This window comes from Nerophis lumbriciformis, linkage group LG31 (genome assembly GCF_033978685.3).
Source record: "Nerophis lumbriciformis linkage group LG31, RoL_Nlum_v2.1, whole genome shotgun sequence".
NCBI lineage: Eukaryota > Metazoa > Chordata > Actinopteri > Syngnathiformes > Syngnathidae > Nerophis > Nerophis lumbriciformis.
This window is the reverse complement of record NC_084578.2, coordinates 20,358,196-20,376,683: the sequence shown is the minus strand read 5'-3', so window position 1 is coordinate 20,376,683 and position 18,488 is coordinate 20,358,196. Positions and strand designations below refer to the sequence as shown.

The 18,488-nt window shown below is 40.8% G+C and overlaps 1 protein-coding gene across 1 annotated transcript in view; it reads left to right on the top strand.

Moving 5' to 3' along the window:
- Nucleotides 1–18,488, top strand: part of fn1a (fibronectin 1a) — an 83,641-nt gene that overhangs the window by 29,912 nt on the left and 35,241 nt on the right. Inside the window, exons 13-21 of the mRNA XM_061926488.1 lie at nt 3,435–3,556; nt 3,620–3,788; nt 9,811–9,996; nt 10,082–10,210; nt 10,948–11,037; nt 11,109–11,303; nt 15,495–15,773; nt 17,055–17,318; nt 17,399–17,493. Coding sequence (XP_061782472.1) covers nt 3,435–3,556; nt 3,620–3,788; nt 9,811–9,996; nt 10,082–10,210; nt 10,948–11,037; nt 11,109–11,303; nt 15,495–15,773; nt 17,055–17,318; nt 17,399–17,493 — 1,529 coding nt within the window. The remainder of the gene's footprint in view (nt 1–3,434; nt 3,557–3,619; nt 3,789–9,810; nt 9,997–10,081; nt 10,211–10,947; nt 11,038–11,108; nt 11,304–15,494; nt 15,774–17,054; nt 17,319–17,398; nt 17,494–18,488) is intronic.

Here is an 18,488-nt window from a genome sequence, read left to right as displayed (position 1 = left end):
CCTTTTGCAAGGTATCTGTGTGTTCTTGTGTTGACAGGCACTGCTACTTTATCAGAAAATATTGACAACATATGATCCTGCCTGGGAAATGCACGTTGCTTTGTCAAATTTTGAACATTAGTTTCTGTTAGGGATGTTCGAAAAAGGGATTTATTCTGCCAATTCCGATCATCCATGAGTGAGGTCTGCAGATACCAATACCGATCACATGTATTAACTGTAAATTTTTCAATGTATTCATGGTGAGTGCTATTGATAGGTCAACAATATCAACACTATATCTAAATTAGTTCCTTATTCTCTTTTATTACATATAATGGTTTAAACAAAACAAAATCAATAGCACACAATAACTAAACAAAAACTACTATTTAAATAATGTTTGCCCTTGAAGTCCCCCTGTGTCAAAGGAATTATTTCCTGAATTTGTAAACATTCACAAAAACAACAAAAACATTACTCTAAGAAAATAAAAATATTGATCTAATCTCTCTAGATCAGGGGCCACCAACGCGGTGCCCGCGGCCACCAGGTAGCCCGTAAGGACCAGATGAGTCACCCGCTGGCCTGTTCTAAAAATAGCTCAAATAGCAGCACTTACCAGTGAGCTACCTCTAATTTTTAAATTGTATTTATTTACTAGCAAGCTGGTCTCGCTTTGCTCAACATTTTTAATTCTAAAAGAGACAAAACTCAAATAGAATTTGAAAATCCAAGAAAATATTTTAAAGACTTGGTGTTCACTAACTGACAAAGAAACAGATAACAGATTTGGTGTCCAGTTCAATGTGTGACATGATTTATTTAAAAAATTGAGAGTTGACTTTTGTATTTTACATGAGTTATTATTTGTACAAACATGGTGCAAAGTAATTCATGATTTGTTAAAAAATGTTAGTGGCTAGCTAGTTAAAATGGGATATTGTGATTTCACAAGACTGTCTTAGAAGTGATCATTTGAAAATGTTCAATTTGAAAAATGTGCCCTTAGAGAAAATATAAAAATAAAGTGTTGCATATTGATATTTATCTGTTTCTATATATATTTATTGTGAGAAATCTTTAAGATGATGTTTTCACAAAGATAAATATCATTAATTATTAATAATAACATAGAGTTAAAGGTAAATTGAGCAAATTGGCTATTTCTGGCAATTTATTTAAGTGTGTATCAAACTGGTAGCCCCTGCGATGAGGTGGCGACTTGTCCAGGGTGTACCCCGCCTTCCGCCCGATTGTAGCTGAGATAGGCTCCAGCGCCCCCCGCGACCCCAAAGGGAATAAGCGGTAGAAAATGGATGGATGGATATATATATTTATTGTGAGAAATCTTTAAGATGATGTTTCCACAAAGATAAATATCATTAATTATTAATAATAAAATAGAGTTAAAGGTAAATTGAGCAAATTGGCTATTTCTGGCAATTTATTTAAGTGTGTATCAAACTGGTAGCCCCTGCGATGAGGTGGCGACTTGTGCAGGTTGTACCCCACCTTCCGCCCGATTGTACCTGATATAGGCCCCAGCGTCCCCCGCGACCCCAAAGGGAATAAGCGGTAGAAAATGGATGGATGAAAACTGGTAGCCCTTCGCATTAATCAGTACCCAAGAAGTAGCTCTTGGTTTCAAAAAGGTTGGTGACCCCTGCTCTAGATTGATCATATACTGATACTTCCCTTGGTGTCGACACCACCGATTTATGGATCGATCTGCCCTCCTCTTACAAGTAGCGCACTGACTGCGTGATACACCGTGTTGTTATAATATCCTTTATGGAGAACAAGGGTGTCAAACTCATTTTAGGTCAGGAGCCGCGTGGAGGATAATCTATTCCCACGCGGGCCGGACTAGTAAAATCATGGCATAATAACTTAAAAAGAAAGACAACTTGTTTCCGTTGTTTTACTTTGGCCTAAAATAGAACGACCACATTCTGAACATGTACACATTGCAAATAACCCTCTTGTCAAAACACTTAAAGTTAGCTAAAAATTCTTAGGGAAAAATTGGTGCAGTTTCAAAAACACCATTAAGAACACAATGGACTAAAACTTTGTCTAAGTAACTTTTGTCTCGGTATATTTACAAAGCCAGAAACACATTTTTACAATGGAGTTCAGGGTGCGCATCGTGCCGTCAATTAATTGCAAGCGTTGCAGGAAACTAATTACAAAGATGATGGTCATGTTGGCTAAAGTATGTGCATCTTGCCGTTTTGTTATTTAATTCTTCAGGTGGATAATTTACAACGAAAGAAAGTATTGTGCATCGCTCCAGTATTAGTCTGCCGCCATCTGCTGCCAGCCAAAACACGGGCAGCTGATTGCCGGTGTTGTACCGAAATCTGTTACCCATCGGAATTTGTAACTCCAGGGGGCGATGTTCCCATGGCGTTTGTTTGATGGTTAAACGGCAAACCCAAAGAGGAGGAGAAGAAGAACGCTTGGGTAAATGGCGTAAACTATCCTTAATGCTGAAACGTCACTTGTCAGAATTTCAGCATTAATAAATTACACATAATCTGGAAATCAATGACTTGCTTTCATTATAGTATGAGTCCATTGTTATTATTAATGCTAAAATTCTGACAACTGACGTTTCAGCATTAAGGATAATTTACGCCATTTACGCAAGCGTTCTTCTTCTCCTCCTCTTTGGGCTTGCCGTTTAACCATCAAACAAACGTCATGGGAACATCGCCCCCTGGAGTTACAAATTCCGATGGGTAACAGATTACGGTACAGCACCTGCACCTGCGCTGATTGAAGTCACGGCAGCCAATCCAGAGGACGCTAGAAGTCAGCTCACTCGTCATCTTTAAATAGTGTCAAGTGTGACGTGGGTTACACTTCAATTGCTATTGTGACATCCAGTGAACACATTTAGAACAGCAGTTTCTTTCATTTAAAAAATTGTAGCTCATATTTGTCTTAACAAACTTATCTTGCGGGCCGCTGGTCAGATTTAACCTGTTCACAGACCGTACGTTTGACACCCTGATCTTGACTCATATGAATCTACTTGTTAATTTCCTGTTTTCTGCTGCGACATGGTTCTAGCTATACTTCTTAAACTACTAAGCAATTATTGGTGTTGTTTCAACCTAGCTTAGCGGCTAGCTTAGCTTTTAGCATGCCGGCTCCTGGGCTTGCTCTGGTGTGTAACATGTTTAGTTTTGTCTTAACACTTGATAATGATACTTAAGATATTAAGAAATGCAGTCTAACTTAGGGGGAGTGTCTTGTCAGCCGGGGGACTAAAAATAAATAAGCCAGAGGGGATCGGCGTTTGTGATCGGTATTGTAAGGCATTAATCGGCAATGGCGATTGCTTACTTTTTCAAGAAAATCGTACGATACTAATTGGGGGCTGATCTATCGGCACATCCCTACATTCTGTACAAGGTCTAAAGTCTGTTTTTCATGTCTCCCAGGTGGTCACCGCCCTGTTCAAGTGATCATAACAGAATCTGGAAACCAACCCAACTCCCACCCTATTCAATGGAATGCTCCACCTTCTGCTCACATCACCCAATACATCCTCAAATGGAGAGTGGTAAGTTTGAGCGTTGAAATATAGGACCTCTGTTCTCTTAATTTATATGTATTGCTTTGGCAGAAAAATACCCACACCGGATGGAGGGAGGTGGTGATCCCTGGCCATCTCAACTCCCACACCATCTCTGGGCTGAAGCCAGGCATCACCTATGAGGGGCAGCTGATCAGCGTGTTGCGCTTTGGACGGCAAGAGATCACACGCTTTGACTTCACAACTCATTATGGATCATGTGAGTTGAGAGAGTAGAATTCTTCTGTTCTGTCTGCTTAAATGCCATTATATTGTTTAGCTGATAGTATTAGCTCTGACTTGAAAGTGAGGAAATGGACATGAATACAACTACTGTTTTTATAATCTTTGTCTATTCAAGGCTGAAATGATCCAAATAATTAATATCAACGGACATGTCAAATGATATATCTGCGATAAAACACATATATAACGCAAGGTAAAAATAATTAATTTACATACCTAAATCTTGTCCGACTAGAAGAAAAAAAAGAACACATATACTGTATAACACTTGTTTAAAAATATTCTCTTTTTAGAAATATTATCTGCCAGAAATAGCTGGTTTTAGTAGCAAACTTTATTTATAATCATAAATAGGGATGTATATAGGATTTTATTGATACCGATACGATAATCCTCTTTCATTGGTACTCTTATCGGTACTATATGTAATTGGTGTAAATAAAGATATGAAAAAAAAAATTTTTATTACCATTTTTAATTATTTTTGCTTCCTTAGTTGTGATTATTCCAAACTAGCAGATCCTAGGGCTGGACAATTATGGCAAAAAATAAAATTAAAAAATCAGCCAATCTCGATTAATATCACAGTTTTTTACATTGTTTTTAACCTCCCAGTTTAAAAGCATCTGTATTAAAAACCAAATAAACGAGGTATTGGTTTAAACATTTTATTAACATTTTAAGTAAATTAAAAACTAAACTAAATAAGAAAAAACTAATTAACATAACAATGTACCAATACATTTGAGTTTATTTTAACACTAGTGCTCCAACTATAGCATTAGAAGCTTTCAAGTTACCATGAACTTCCAATGAAGATCGGTGGTCGCATCCACAGCTTCCTTGCATTACAGTAGTAGCACAGTGTTTTTCACACAGCTTTTGGATGACAAGTAGTCATCAGATTTGCAAAAGAATCATCACCTGACACGTAGAAGTCATTTGGTAACTGCTCGGCTCTGTATTTTGGAGTTAGTTTCGTAGTTTGAGGTTGCTGCGTGTCAAGAAGGCAGGCACAGAGATGGACCGAGAAGGATGCTGGGCTGCCGGTTAGAGTGCTGGCCCCTAGCTGGCCAGGCTCCATGGAGGAGGGTATTTGTCAAGCACACAGTCCCCTGTAAATATGATTTCCCATTATCCTCTCAAAGACAGCATCTCAGTCACATTACGCCATATTCCGCGCCTTTCTGCATTTAGACTGTTTTTAGCAACCTTGATTCCATGCGCGGTTCCAATGACGCGTAAATCTATGATTCTGTTTACTTTCACGTCCCTAGTCACCGGAAATGGGGTGGTAAAGGGTCGACTCCGATTGTTATTTCCTCTTTGTCTTTTTTTTTTCAGTGGATCCTTAATGAATGTGACAGCGTTCGTGTCACATAATTACGACGGTCAGATGGATTTAAAAAAATACCGATAGCAGTATCATTAGTCCAGTATTTAATTGGACCGACCCAATTAGGAACCAGTACCAAAAAAACACCGGTACTCGTATACATACCTAATCATAAAACAATAGTTGAAGGGTTATTAATTTTAAACCAACTTTTCTAACTTGTGGCACCTGTTTTTGTGTATTTGGGATTGCCTTACCTCCTGAAAATTTGAATCCAGATCATGAACACCATCAGCTCTTTCCAAACGAGCCATTTGGAATTTTAAAAGATTGTGACATATTTTGCCTTTACGTCAGCGGATGTGCCATTTGTATTCAGTTATAGTCCAAAGTTGTCATCAGTAAGTGCCTGATCTGCTAAAAGTTGTGTGTAATAAAACGCGCTAAACTTGATTGGGCACGCAAAGCTGATCTACTAAGCTTGTGCGTCTCTTAAGTAAGCAAAATAAGGAGCACAATCCATTTAGCGTGTCTGTCTTCATGAACATGCAGAATATATACTGATCATCAGAATGCCCACAATACTGGGACAACAAAACGCAAATCAAATTATTTGACGCACGCAGTTTAATTTATCAAAACTTAAGTACATCTAGAAAGGACGTGCAAACTGGCAGTCTCGCAGAAATAGTGATGAGAAAAGAGTTGATCGTGCAACAGCTCGGTCCTACATAGGCTTGTCAACATATATGCTCTGCCAAAAATAAAAATATTTGACGTATTGTTTTTTCAGCAACATCATTTTATAATTTTATAGCTACTGGATGACTTAAGAGGCTGGTTAAAACTGTCATGTCTGTATTATCATGTTTTGTTTTAAGTCATGTTTTGTTTAGTTTCTGTCTTTTCACTCCCTTGTCTGGTCACCATAGCAACCATTAGTTTTCACCTGTCACGTCACGCACCTGTTTCACGTTTTGAGTCACGCACCTGCTTTCACTAATCATGTCCATAGTATTTAAGTTAATTCATTTTCTGTTGTTCGGCCTGACGACCGCACCCCATACCGCACCACATTTATGCTCTGTCCATTCCTCTATGATCCTGCTTCATGTCCCTTGTCACAGTAAGTTTTGGTTCCATGTTTATAGTCTTTTTGTTTTTCATAGTTTATTCTCCGCCACTGTGCACGCTTTCATTTATCCCTTTTTTTTGATATATTAAATTGATATATTAAAACCCGCCATGTACCTTAATTCCCGTCTCGCCCGTGCCAACTTTCCGTTGCATCCTGGAAAAGCAAACTCCCAAGATCAAGTCTTGACAGTAGGTCGTCAGCAGACCCGCTTTTCCGCACCTAAGTTGGCCGAGTTGGACATTATCGACGAGGCTTCTTGGGCGGTCCTGTGCGCGATGGAGGAGGAAACGCGGCGCTACTCCTCCATGGAGTATAGAGACTTCATTTGGTCCCAGGACGACACAGCGTCACCTCAGCCGCGGAAGCGCCGCTCCCGACGAAGGACATCAGGTAGAACTTCCGCGAGCCTGCAGGACACGCCGCTCCCACATGCCCCTCCCCCTCCGGGCGGAAGCAAGCAGCAGCCAGCCCGGCTTCGCCCGGATGACATCATAGACCAGGATTTTTTTTTTCTGAATTCTTTTTCTTTTGATTCCCCGCTCCCCAGGACTCAAGCCACACCCAAGACACAAAACACATTTTTTTCACCCACTCAATCCCAGGCACAAGAAAGACAATTTGGACAATTTAATGGGGAAGTTTCTGCCCTCCTCCGCCCACCCCTACAGAGAGTTCCAGACCGCAGGGAGCGCGTCTGGTATCCGCCCCTTGAGGGGGGGGCTAGGGCTGGGAATTGTTCAGGTGGGGTGGCTCAGCATCACCATGTCAAGCCACAGCCTCCCTCACGGCCGCCACCACCAGTCTTCCGACCTGTCAAGCCACAGCCTCCAGCACGACCGCCCTCACCAGTGTTCCGACCCGTCAAGCCACAGCCTCCAGCACGACCGCCCTCACCAGTCTTTTACCATGCCAAGCCGCAACCCCCAGCTAGACCACCTCCACCTGCACCAGTAGCTCCACGACGCCAAGCTCCGGTACCAGCTCCACGACGCCAAGCTCCGGTACCAGCTCCACGACGCCAAGCTCCGGTACCAGCTCCACGACGCCAAGCTCCGGTACCAGCTCCACGACGCCAAGCCCCGGTACCAGCTCCACGACGCCAAGCTCCGGTACCAGCTCCACGACGCCAAGCTCCGGTACCAGCTCCACGACGCCAAGCTCCGGTACCAGCTCCACGACGCCAAGCTCCGGTACCAGCTCCACGACGTCAAGCTCCGGTACCAGCTCCACGACGTCAAGCTCCGGTACCAGCTCCACGACGCCAAGTTCCGGTACCAGCTCCACGACGCCAAGTTCCGGTACCAGCTCCACGACGCCAAGCTCCGGTACCAGCTCCACGACGCCAAGCTTTGGTACCAGCTCAACAAGTCCAAGACCAAGACCCTCCACGCCAAGACCAAGACCCTCCACGCCAAGACCAAGACCAAGACCAAGACCCGCCATGCCAAGACCAAGACCCGCCATGCCAAGACCAAGACCAAGACCAAGACCCGCCATGCCAAGACCAAGACCAAGACCCGCCATGCCAAGACCAAGACCAAGACCAAGACCCGCCATGCCAAGACCAAGACCAAGACCCGCCATGCCAAGACCTAGACCAAGACCCGCCATGCCAAGACCAAGACCCGCCATGCCAAGACCAAGACCCGCCATGCCAAGACCAAGACCAAGACCCGCCATGCCAAGACCTAGACCCGCCATGCCAAGACCTAGACCCGCCATGCCAAGACCAAGACCCGCCATGCCAAGACCAAGACCCGCCATGCCAAGACCAAGACCCGCTATGCCAAGACCAAGACCCACGCCAAGACCAAGACCCACGTCGAGCTTCGCCGCCTGACGCGCCACGTCGAGCTTCGCCGCCTGACGCGCCACGCCGAGCTTCGCCGCCTGACTCACCACGCCAAGCCACGTCTGCCACGATGACGACGCGCCTCCCTCCTCGTCGACCACGGATATGGCCGCTACCTGGTCGCCCGCCACGCCAAGTGCGCCCACCTCCTAGTCGGCCACGAATGTGGCCATTCCCTGGGCGCCCGCCTCGCCTGCTGCAGCGGCGTTCCACTCGCCGTTGCCACCTAACTCTGCCCCGGTGGATACGGGGACACGTGGTCTGGCGACCCACCGCCATGTCCCCCTCCCGCCCTCCCATGACTTTTGTTAAGTTTTTTTTTTTCTTGGACATCTGGTATCTGTCCTTAAGGGAGGGGCTCTGTCATGTCTGTATTATCATGTTTTGTTTTAAGTCATGTTTTGTTTAGTTTCTGTCTTTTCACGCCCTTGTCTGGTCACCATAGCAACCATTAGTTTTCACCTGTCACGTCACGCACCTGTTTCACGTTTTGAGTCACGCACCTGCTTTCACTAATCATGTCCATAGTATTTAAGTTAATTCATTTTCTGTTGTTCGGCCTGACGACCGCACCCCATACCGCACCACATTTATGCTCTGTCCATTCCTCTATGATCCTGCTTCATGTCCCTTGTCACAGTAAGTTTTGGTTCCATGTTTATAGTCTTTTTGTTTTTCATAGTTTATTCTCCGCCACTGTGCGCGCTTTCATTTATTCCTTTTTTTTGATAAATATAAATAAATCATGTACCTCCATTCCCGTCTCGCCCGTGCCAACTTCCCGTTGCATCCCGGAAAAGCAAACTCCCAAGATCAAGTCGTGACAAAAACTCATTAAAGTGATAGATTTTGGTGTCGGCTGGAGTTTATTTTTAATGACGTTCGTTTTTTCTTGTGTATGAAAAACACTTTTTGCAAAATGCATTTTCTTGCATCTGGAACATTCCAACGGACGGTTCTTTTGTAGATGCATTGCAGGATTGCTTCAAAAATTCCAATGAAAAGGGGTACATGTCTGCTGCATGTTTCAAAACATAGCAAAATGACGCAGGTAGGAGCATGATAACTTCAATGTGCAGTAATGGAGTGGTTCCCTGGTGAAAACTGCATCGTACACATAAAAACCTTAGTTTTTAAGGGCGGTCTGCACCAGTTATCAATTGTAAACGCAGTTTTAGTAGATCACACGCAAGACGTCCAAACGTATAGTTCTAACTTATATCTATCAGTAGACTCGAAATGGATACGCTAAAAACTACAACATGGCGGACGGATGCAGTCAAAGGGGGCTTGGCCTATAGGAGGGCTTCGGCACAAAAATAAGACCACCCATAAAACTGTGCATTCTGAAGAGACAGTAAGGAAGCAGCTTAAAGATGGTCTAGAAATCAAAATCCACGCAAAACTTTGATCAAGGAACCACCATTACATGTAACATTGACCACAAGGAAGGAACAAAATCATAATATGACCTTTTTAAATATTATGTTAATGGAAACCTGCTCTGTTAAACAACTCATTTCATGCCACATTCACAGCAGATGTAAAGAAGAGAACCAACTGAATACATTTTAGTTGTCTACAACCATATAACCATTGTGTGTTTGTCCATTGAACTCAGATATGATCTGATGACTCCATATTTTCACTTGTGTCTGTCTCTCTTTTAGTGGCAACATCACAGGGCGAGACGACCCCGCCTCCCCCTGTAGTGGACACTTCCGAGTCGGTGACAGAAATTACATCTAGCAGCTTCGTCATCTCTTGGGTCTCTGCCTCTGACACAATCTCTGGTTTTCGAGTTGAGTATGAACTCAATGAGAATGGTCAGAGCGCTGGACAGCCCATAGTTTTAGGTAAGTACAAATGCACATATCAATAAACACAATTGTCAGTTTATCTGCTTTTTTTGAGCATCTTGTATTTGTTTTTTCTGGCCAGACCTGCCCCGTACAACTACATCTGTGAACATTAATGAGCTTTTACCTGGGAGGAAGTACACAATTAATGTTTATGAGGTGACAGATGGCGAAGAGGACAACCTCATTCTTACTACTTCACAAACCACCGGTGAGTAGATTCAACTAAATTGTTTTGGGGCCACATTTCCAGAAAACTAAGAACAAAGGGGCCGGACTTCTCCCTTCACTATTGGTCTTATTTTGTATATTCCGTAGAACCAACATCCTCTACAGTAGGCATTTGATTTTGGTCTATTTATTTTGTCAAAGTTACAGGAGCACTCTGCTGTTTTTAAAGACTTTCTGCAAAAATAGTAGTCTCAAAAGTTTTTTAACTAAACTGGTCAGGCTCAACTGATGAGAAAGAAAGCACCAAAATGGAACCTTGAGGAACACTACTAGTATAACTAAAGAAGTTGAACAAATGTCTACTACTGCATCTGAAGTAAATAAGCATAGTTACACAAATCACATTACGAAAAACTGCATAAAAAGAGAGGACTTAAAAAGGTGCCTTGAGGAACGCCTCAGTTATGTAAATCATAGGTTTGGACCTCAGTACACTATGTTTGCTAGCAAGGTTAAAATGTCAGGGTCACGCCAATGTGTTTACAGTCACCCAAGCTCCACTATACAACAGGAGCACTATAGTGTTTTTATGAATTTGCTGCAAAAATGTTTATCTTGCAAGTTTTGAACTGAACCTAGGGGCCGGTATGGTGTCAATCTTTGGCTGTAGTTGGCCCCCGGGCCGCCATTTGAACTGCGATAGTCACCTGTTCCTGGTCTCTTCTTTCTTTCATCTTGTTAAAGTCTGCTCACACTACTTTTTCTTCCATGGTCCAGCACCGGATGCTCCTGTTGATCATGAAGTGGAAGATATTGGAGAAACGTCTATTATGATCAGCTGGGAAAAACCATTGGCTCCGATTACTGGTATGTGAATCCAAATAAAATTTGCTCTTTTCAACACAAATTGTACATTCTGCTGTTGTCCCTTTCCGCAGGCTATCGTGTCGTCTATACCCCATCCATAGAAGGGGAAAGCACGGAGCTGACTCTCCCTGATACAGCAACATCTGTGACTCTGAGTGACCTCCGACCTGGGAAATTGTACAACATCAGCATATATGCAGTGGAGGACAGCTTGGAGAGCGAGCCCGTCTTTGTACAAGTCAACACTGCAGGAGATCCACTGCCGGGTAATTAGTTGCATGTGTGCAACAAGTGGGTAATTAATATTATTGGTCTGGTTTGGCCATCAAAAGCCACACTCCAGAATATGGGTTCTTGGTCATGTTGCAGCCTTACAGCATAATGATAAAAATAAGTAATGTTCAGAATTGTGATAAAAAATTGTGTTGTGTGGAAAAGTGCGAAAATGTAGGCCCTCGTGGTAACATCATGCAATGCATGTCTGGGCTAGTCCACCACTACAATAGGCCATCAGGGTTTGCCTGGTACTAAAAAGCCATCCGCCTCTTTAATTCAAAATATTGTACCACCAAAAGTATTTTGAAACTTGCAACAACGCATTAGTTAATGGTGCATTATGTAATAATGATATACATATTTACCTCATTATGTAATGAGGTAAACAGCATATTATTTGAATATTCTACCGCATTTTTCAATGACGCATGTGTAATTACTTGTTACATATTGCAAAAGCTATTACAAAACGCAGATGCTGCACTTTTTTGGGAATAGATTGTAACAATTTGGTGCATTATGTCATAAACCATTGAAATTGATGCCTGAATTAGAAAAACTATCAGAGCAACGCAAAATATTTTGTCTTTATTAGAATACATTTTTAGAATCTAGTAGGTTTTAGTCAAAAATATATCAAATAGCATTATTAATTATAATGAAGAATAATGTGATTGCAAGCCAGGGACAAAAGTGAAATATCATGAAATATTATGAACTGACCAGTCCACTCAAATTTTGAAAGCTATATGGATTGTGTTATTCTAATACTATACTATTCTATAGATGAAAAATACAACGTAAAAAATAATCAATTCCATAAATGACTAATTGCATGTTGTTATTTTTCAAAAATGTTGTGATGGAAATTAATTCTAATGAAATGTTTTGTGTTGCTGTAACAGTTGTTCTGATTAAGGCATATTGCACCAAATTGTTACATTATATTCCAAAAAAGTGCAGAACCCGCATTTTGCAATTTGTCACAAATTATTACAAAATGCGTTAAAATGTATTACAAAATTTGAAGTCACCAACATTGAAGGTCAATTGTTGTATTTGTGAAAATAGCGGGCAGATATTATAAGTTGTTATCTTCTTTCTGCTCCGTTTCATTCATATTTTACTTTAATGTTATGTTGATTGATTTATTTTAATTTTATTTTATAGATTATATATAATATATATATATATATATAATATATGAATGAAATAAATAAATGAACTGAAAAAAAACTAAAAAATGCGTTCAAGAATTTTATTACGGCCCGATTATTACAAAACGTGGTGTAACGAAGTGAGAAGTTATATTACTACATAATGCACCATTATTACATAGTGAGTTATTACAAAGCTGTTATTATAGTGTAGCATTTTGGTAATGCTGGTTTTGAATATAACTCCATTGACTCGTATTTCCTATTTAACTAATTTATTTCTCAAATGGCCACACTATCGTTGTACAGTCTACTCAAGGGTTGATGTTGAAGCAACTTATACTTAAAACTATAAATCAAAAGATATTTCCAATGGAAAGTGATTTCACTGAGTACGCAGCTGGTGTCCAGAACAATGTATAACTTTCCAGTCTGCCAGGTTCAACATGTGGTTAGCGCATTAGAGCAGATGCTAGAAGTGTGTATGTGTGATCGTGTTTGTCACACCGTTTTGATGGAATAAAGATGTGGGACCGAGTTGAGAGAGCACTTCTGTATTTGGACAGAGTGCTTGATTTTAATGTGTTGTTGGTGACAAATTGATTGATTGATGGATTGTTTAAAACAGTGCTAAGAAATAACAATGTACATCTTCAGATTGTTAAATTAATTTTTGAATCACCTGTATAGCATATTTTGGTTTAGTACTGTTTAAATAACATATTGTTGAGAATTAGAAGGACATTAGGTACATTTTCACCACACATTTTTTATTAATGTTATTTACAAACACATGAGCTTTTTGTTATGACCGAAAGGACAAGATCACGGGTACAAGCGGCCAAAATGAGTTTCCTCTGCCGGATGGCAGGGCTCTCCCTTAGAGATAGGGTGAGAAGCTCTGCCATCCGGGGGGAGCTCAAAGTAAAGCCACTGCTCCTCCACATCAAGAGGAGCCAGATGAGGCGGTTCGGGCATCTGGTCAGGATGCCACCTGAACGCCTCCCTAGTGAGGTGTTTAGGGCACGTCCGATTCTGGATTGAGTTAGCTCAGTACCTATTAAGATTCTCATTCATCCAGGTTGTTGTCATCTCAGGGCGTTCAATTGTTCGCAACTGGACTGCTTGGTTTGTCTTGAAAGACGATTCGCCGCTCATCAGAGTAAGTTTCATCAGTTTGTGGTCATTGACTTAGATTGGTCCTACTGGATCATCAGTTTGTGGTTCGTGGCGAAATGTCTTCCAAGACAAACCAAGAAGTCCAGTTGGAAACGATTGAACACCCTGATATGAGTTAGAGCAGTGTTTCTTAAACAAAGGGGGGCGCCCAAAAAAATCTGTTTCTCAACTTTGTCCGTATGGGCCGCAGCGGTACTCAATTGTAATATACTTTTCCACCACATGTGACAGTAATGACAATATCAAACCAGAGCCGCGCATGCTATCAATGATGTGTGCGGCTGTGTCTGGAAGCATGCAATTGCAGTCGTTTTGACGTTAGTTTTCCTGATGAAATCCACCAAAATAATGAATCTAGATATATTTATAAACATGCTCCAGCTCATAAACTTAGAAAAAAATATTTTATTTCGTCTAAGTATAATTTTGCGGCCACATTTGATGCACTCTGCTGCTACATTCCTGTAGTGTTTAGTGACCAGCAGGCTCTCTAACATGCACCCGACGGAAAAAGAAACGTAAACAAATAAAAAAATACACAGAACGACCAAAAAGATAATTTTGCCCAAATCTTCATTAGCTTTGGACCAACTATCACAGAAAATTATGACTTTTGTGTGAAATATGTGAACTGTGGTGGCTGCCTCCAATGGATGTGTAATCACTGTGCTATGTCTGGCTTTTAGTTTTAGACAAACTTTATTGATCGACTGTCATCTATTATTACACACAAAATTTGGTTTATTTTACTCTTTTAATGTAAACTCAGTCTATTTGTATTTGACTTTCTCTTCTGCTGCTACTAAATTGCATTATTTTAGTTTTACTGAGATTCAAGGATATTCCGTTTTTGTCAAACCATCTCTTTAATTCGTTAATTTATTTTGTTATTATTTGTATTAGCTTCTGTGTTCTGTCCTGAACAAAATGCAGACGTTGTGTCGTGTGTTCACCTCGCACAAGACACTGTAGTTGGTGGCTCTGCAGTGTTGACGGCGAACCTTCACTTCCCATACTTGTCTTCTTTCCGTGATGTTGGGCAAGTAATGTAAAAGCTTTCCGCATTTCTCGCGGGTTAAGCTGCCCCATGCTGCACAACAGTGCGTTTTTACACGTCGAAAAACTAACGAGGAAGCGCTGCAGACACATAGCATCAGCCAAAGTTGGTAGCAGTCATGGCGCCCTGTCGTCACATGAGAGCCTTTTGACTGACACGGTTTGCCATACTCTTGTTATACGCGACTGTATCAAATACACAGAAGAAGTCTGGAGCTAACGTCGTAGAGAAGTTTCTTAAGCTGTATTTTCATTTGTACTTTAATTTTTTTTATAGTTTATTTAAGAGACATATATAGTGTTTTTTTAATTTTATTATTAATTTAGTTACAATGTATTTATTTTAGCAATGTGTATTTGTGTGTACATTTATGTGCCATCAGTTTAAATAAGTCCCTTCTTTTGAAGTATATTTAATTAGTATTTATTTTTGTAATCGGCTAAAAAAAACATTTGTGATTAACACGTGCTTTCATATCATTTGACAAAGTTTATACTATATATATTAGATACAATCATTGAATATGATTAAAATCAGTGTTAATATTTGAGTTGGCACCGGGGCCCTGTGTAGTGGAAAAGTTGGGCCTCGGGGTCAAAAAGGTTAAGAATCCCTGGGTTAGAGTAATATCCACACCACAACAAACAACTAAAAAAACACATATTTTAAATTCACAACATATCTTTTGAATAACTTTGAATTTATTTAGCTTTTTCTTCTTGTTAAAAATAAATAATCAATTAAAAATAAATAATAATAATATCAAATGTTTTTTTCCCTATCCACAGAAGAAATAACCTCCCCAACAGATCTGCAGTTTTACGAGGTGTCAGATAAGAAAATAGTCCTGACCTGGTCCGGGCCAGCCAGCGACGTGTCGGGATACCGGGTCACTGTGGTCACAGTGGATGAGTCTGGTTCTCCTCAGAGAGAGATGACACTGCCCATCAGCCAAAACTCATACGTTGAAGTGACCCACCTCCTGCCTGGAACGCTGTACCGCTTCAACGTTTACACGATTCACAACGGAGAGGAAAGTTTGCCGCTTATTGGGGAGCACACCACAAGTGAGTACATTTAGTACCAAGATTGTACTCGTTTAAATTTGGAATGCCAGTCTTTGTTTATTTCACTAAATATATATATTTAGTATATAAATATACTGTAATACATTACCACTTTGATATTTTATATATATATGTGTTCCTTATGTAAAACAGATAAAACTAATTATCTACTGTCTGTTAAGACATTGGGCCTGATCTACTAAAGATTTGCGTGTATTAAAGCCTGTGCAAACATGATAGCACACGCAAAGCTCATTTACTAAACTTGTGCACAAAGGTTTGTGTCACTTAAGTGAGCCAAATCATCAGCGTAATCCATCTTTATGAATGTGCAGATTATATTCTGGTTATCAAAACGCCCACAATACTGGGAGGAAGAAAGGCAAAGATAACATTTAGCACTCACAATGTGACATAAAGGTACTAAAACTGTTCTGCTTTGTGCATATATTTAGCAAGTTTGAAATGTGTGCGCAAACTGGCAGTTGCGCAGGAATGGCCGTGATAAAAGAGGCGATTGTGCTGCAAAGACACACAATGGAGAGAGAATCCTTCATCCTGCATGTGTATCAACATATATAGATCGTCATAAATAAAAAATAATAGACTTATTGTATAGTCAGCAATATCATTTTATAGCTGTTAGATGACTTGAGGGGCTGCTTAAAACAAATTCAATTGATGTCTTTTGGTGTCTTTAATACATAGGAAAACAACACAGTTAGGCGCAGCATGAGGACAATAATGTGCTGTAAATGAGTGTTTCCATGGGCACGGCCAACAGTACATGCAAAATTCTCATTTAAATAAGACGGTCTGCACCACTTTTGCACTTGTTATAAATTCTTCACGAAGTCTTTATAGATCACGCTCAACACACCTACTAAAAATTGTATAGTTTGCACGAGCTATTTAGCCTGTGTAATTTAGATCTTAGTAGGTCAGACCTAAAGTGTTTAGTTTAGTGTCATTCATTGTCATTGAGATTGACGTTGACATTGTGCATTTTTGCTCTATTTTTCCCATCTTTGCAGGGGTTTTTTTTTGTTAAATTTTATTCATACAGTACAATGTGCCTTCGGTCAAAAAAATAAGAAAAGGAGGCTGCTATTGGCCCCCGAGCAGCACTTTTGACACCCCTGACCTGTATTCAGAAACTTTTGTCTCACTCAAATTTGAGCTCATGCGTTCAGTAACAATTCTCATATCCTGGATAGTTTTATTAAGATTCTTATTTGTTTTTGTTAATACAAAAAATGTAATGGACATCTTTTCTTTCAGAGCCTGATGCTCCAACAGACATCCATTTCAACAACGTGACGGAGGACAGCGCTGTGATTCTGTGGTTTGCCCCGCGAGCCAAAGTCACTGGCTACCGGCTCTTCCTCACCTTCGAGGGCTCAAACACAAAGCAGCTGCGCCTGCCAGCCCGGCTCTCCCAGTACACCCTTCTAAACCTGAAGCCGGACACGATGTACACTGCGACACTGCACTCGGAGCAGGACAACACGCTGAGTGAAGGAGAGACAGCAGTGTTTACCACCAGTAAGTACCATGGTCACTTTTAGCGAGCGAAAGTTATCAATAACAAAAATAAATTACGCATTTTTTATTGTCCTTTTTAGGCCCGTCAATGGGTAACGCGCCCCATTTCAGCACTGATGTAACTGACTCCTCTATTATAATCTCTTGGACTCCAGTGCCACGCATCGGATACAAGGTACAATTAGAGACTTTGGGCCTGTTTTACTAAGATCCAAATACCAGCGGGTGCAAACAATAACATTGTGTGTAATATTAGTGGGTGTGTTGCGTGTGACCTACCCACACTGCCATCTACAATTGAAAAGTGGTGCAGACCGCCTTATTTAAATGAGTATTTTGCGTGTACTATTGGGGGATTTTCACCAAGGGGTCATTTACTGTACATTCATGTTCCCATGCTCCTCCTACCTATGGTGTTTTATGTTTTCAAACATGCAGGAGAATACTACTTTTAATGGTCATTTCAGAAGCAGTCGGACTCGTGCAGTGCATCTACATTGAAACATCTACATTTCCTTTTTTTAGCACTGCGAAGGTGCGCTCATGGGAGAGAAGCTGCACTTATGCGCTCAAGACGCAAAATATGCATACTTCAAGAAGTGTTTTTATATAGGAGATATGTTAATATTTATTTTACGTGAAAAAATTAACGCCTTTAAAAGCAGACACCAAAAAACACTTCAATTGAATTAGTTTTAATCTACCCCATAAGTCACCAAGCATGCATTGTAAAATTATAAAAGGATGTTGCTGAATAGACTATATGTCTAATGTTTTTTATTTATGTTAGTCCAAATGTGTTGACACACACACACACGCAGGACGGCTTCTCGCCTGTCCATCGTCTGTCTTTGCAGTGCGAGCAATGACGTGTGTGTAACTGTGTCAGTGTGCACAATTCTTTTCAGACGTGCTAAATAAAGAGGCTAATTTAGGTGCCGCAATCCCTTTCTAGTTCAGTAAATCAGGCTGCGTGTGCTAAATATTTATATTTGCATTTTCTACTCCATGTATTCTGGGCGTTCTGATGATTAGCATATATTCTGCATATTCTGCAGAGATGCAAGAAGGATCACATTCCTTACTCTGCTCACTTAACAGACACAATTCACTTTGCACACATTTAGTAGATCAGCTTTGTGTGTGCTATTAAGTTTTTCACTTGTTTTA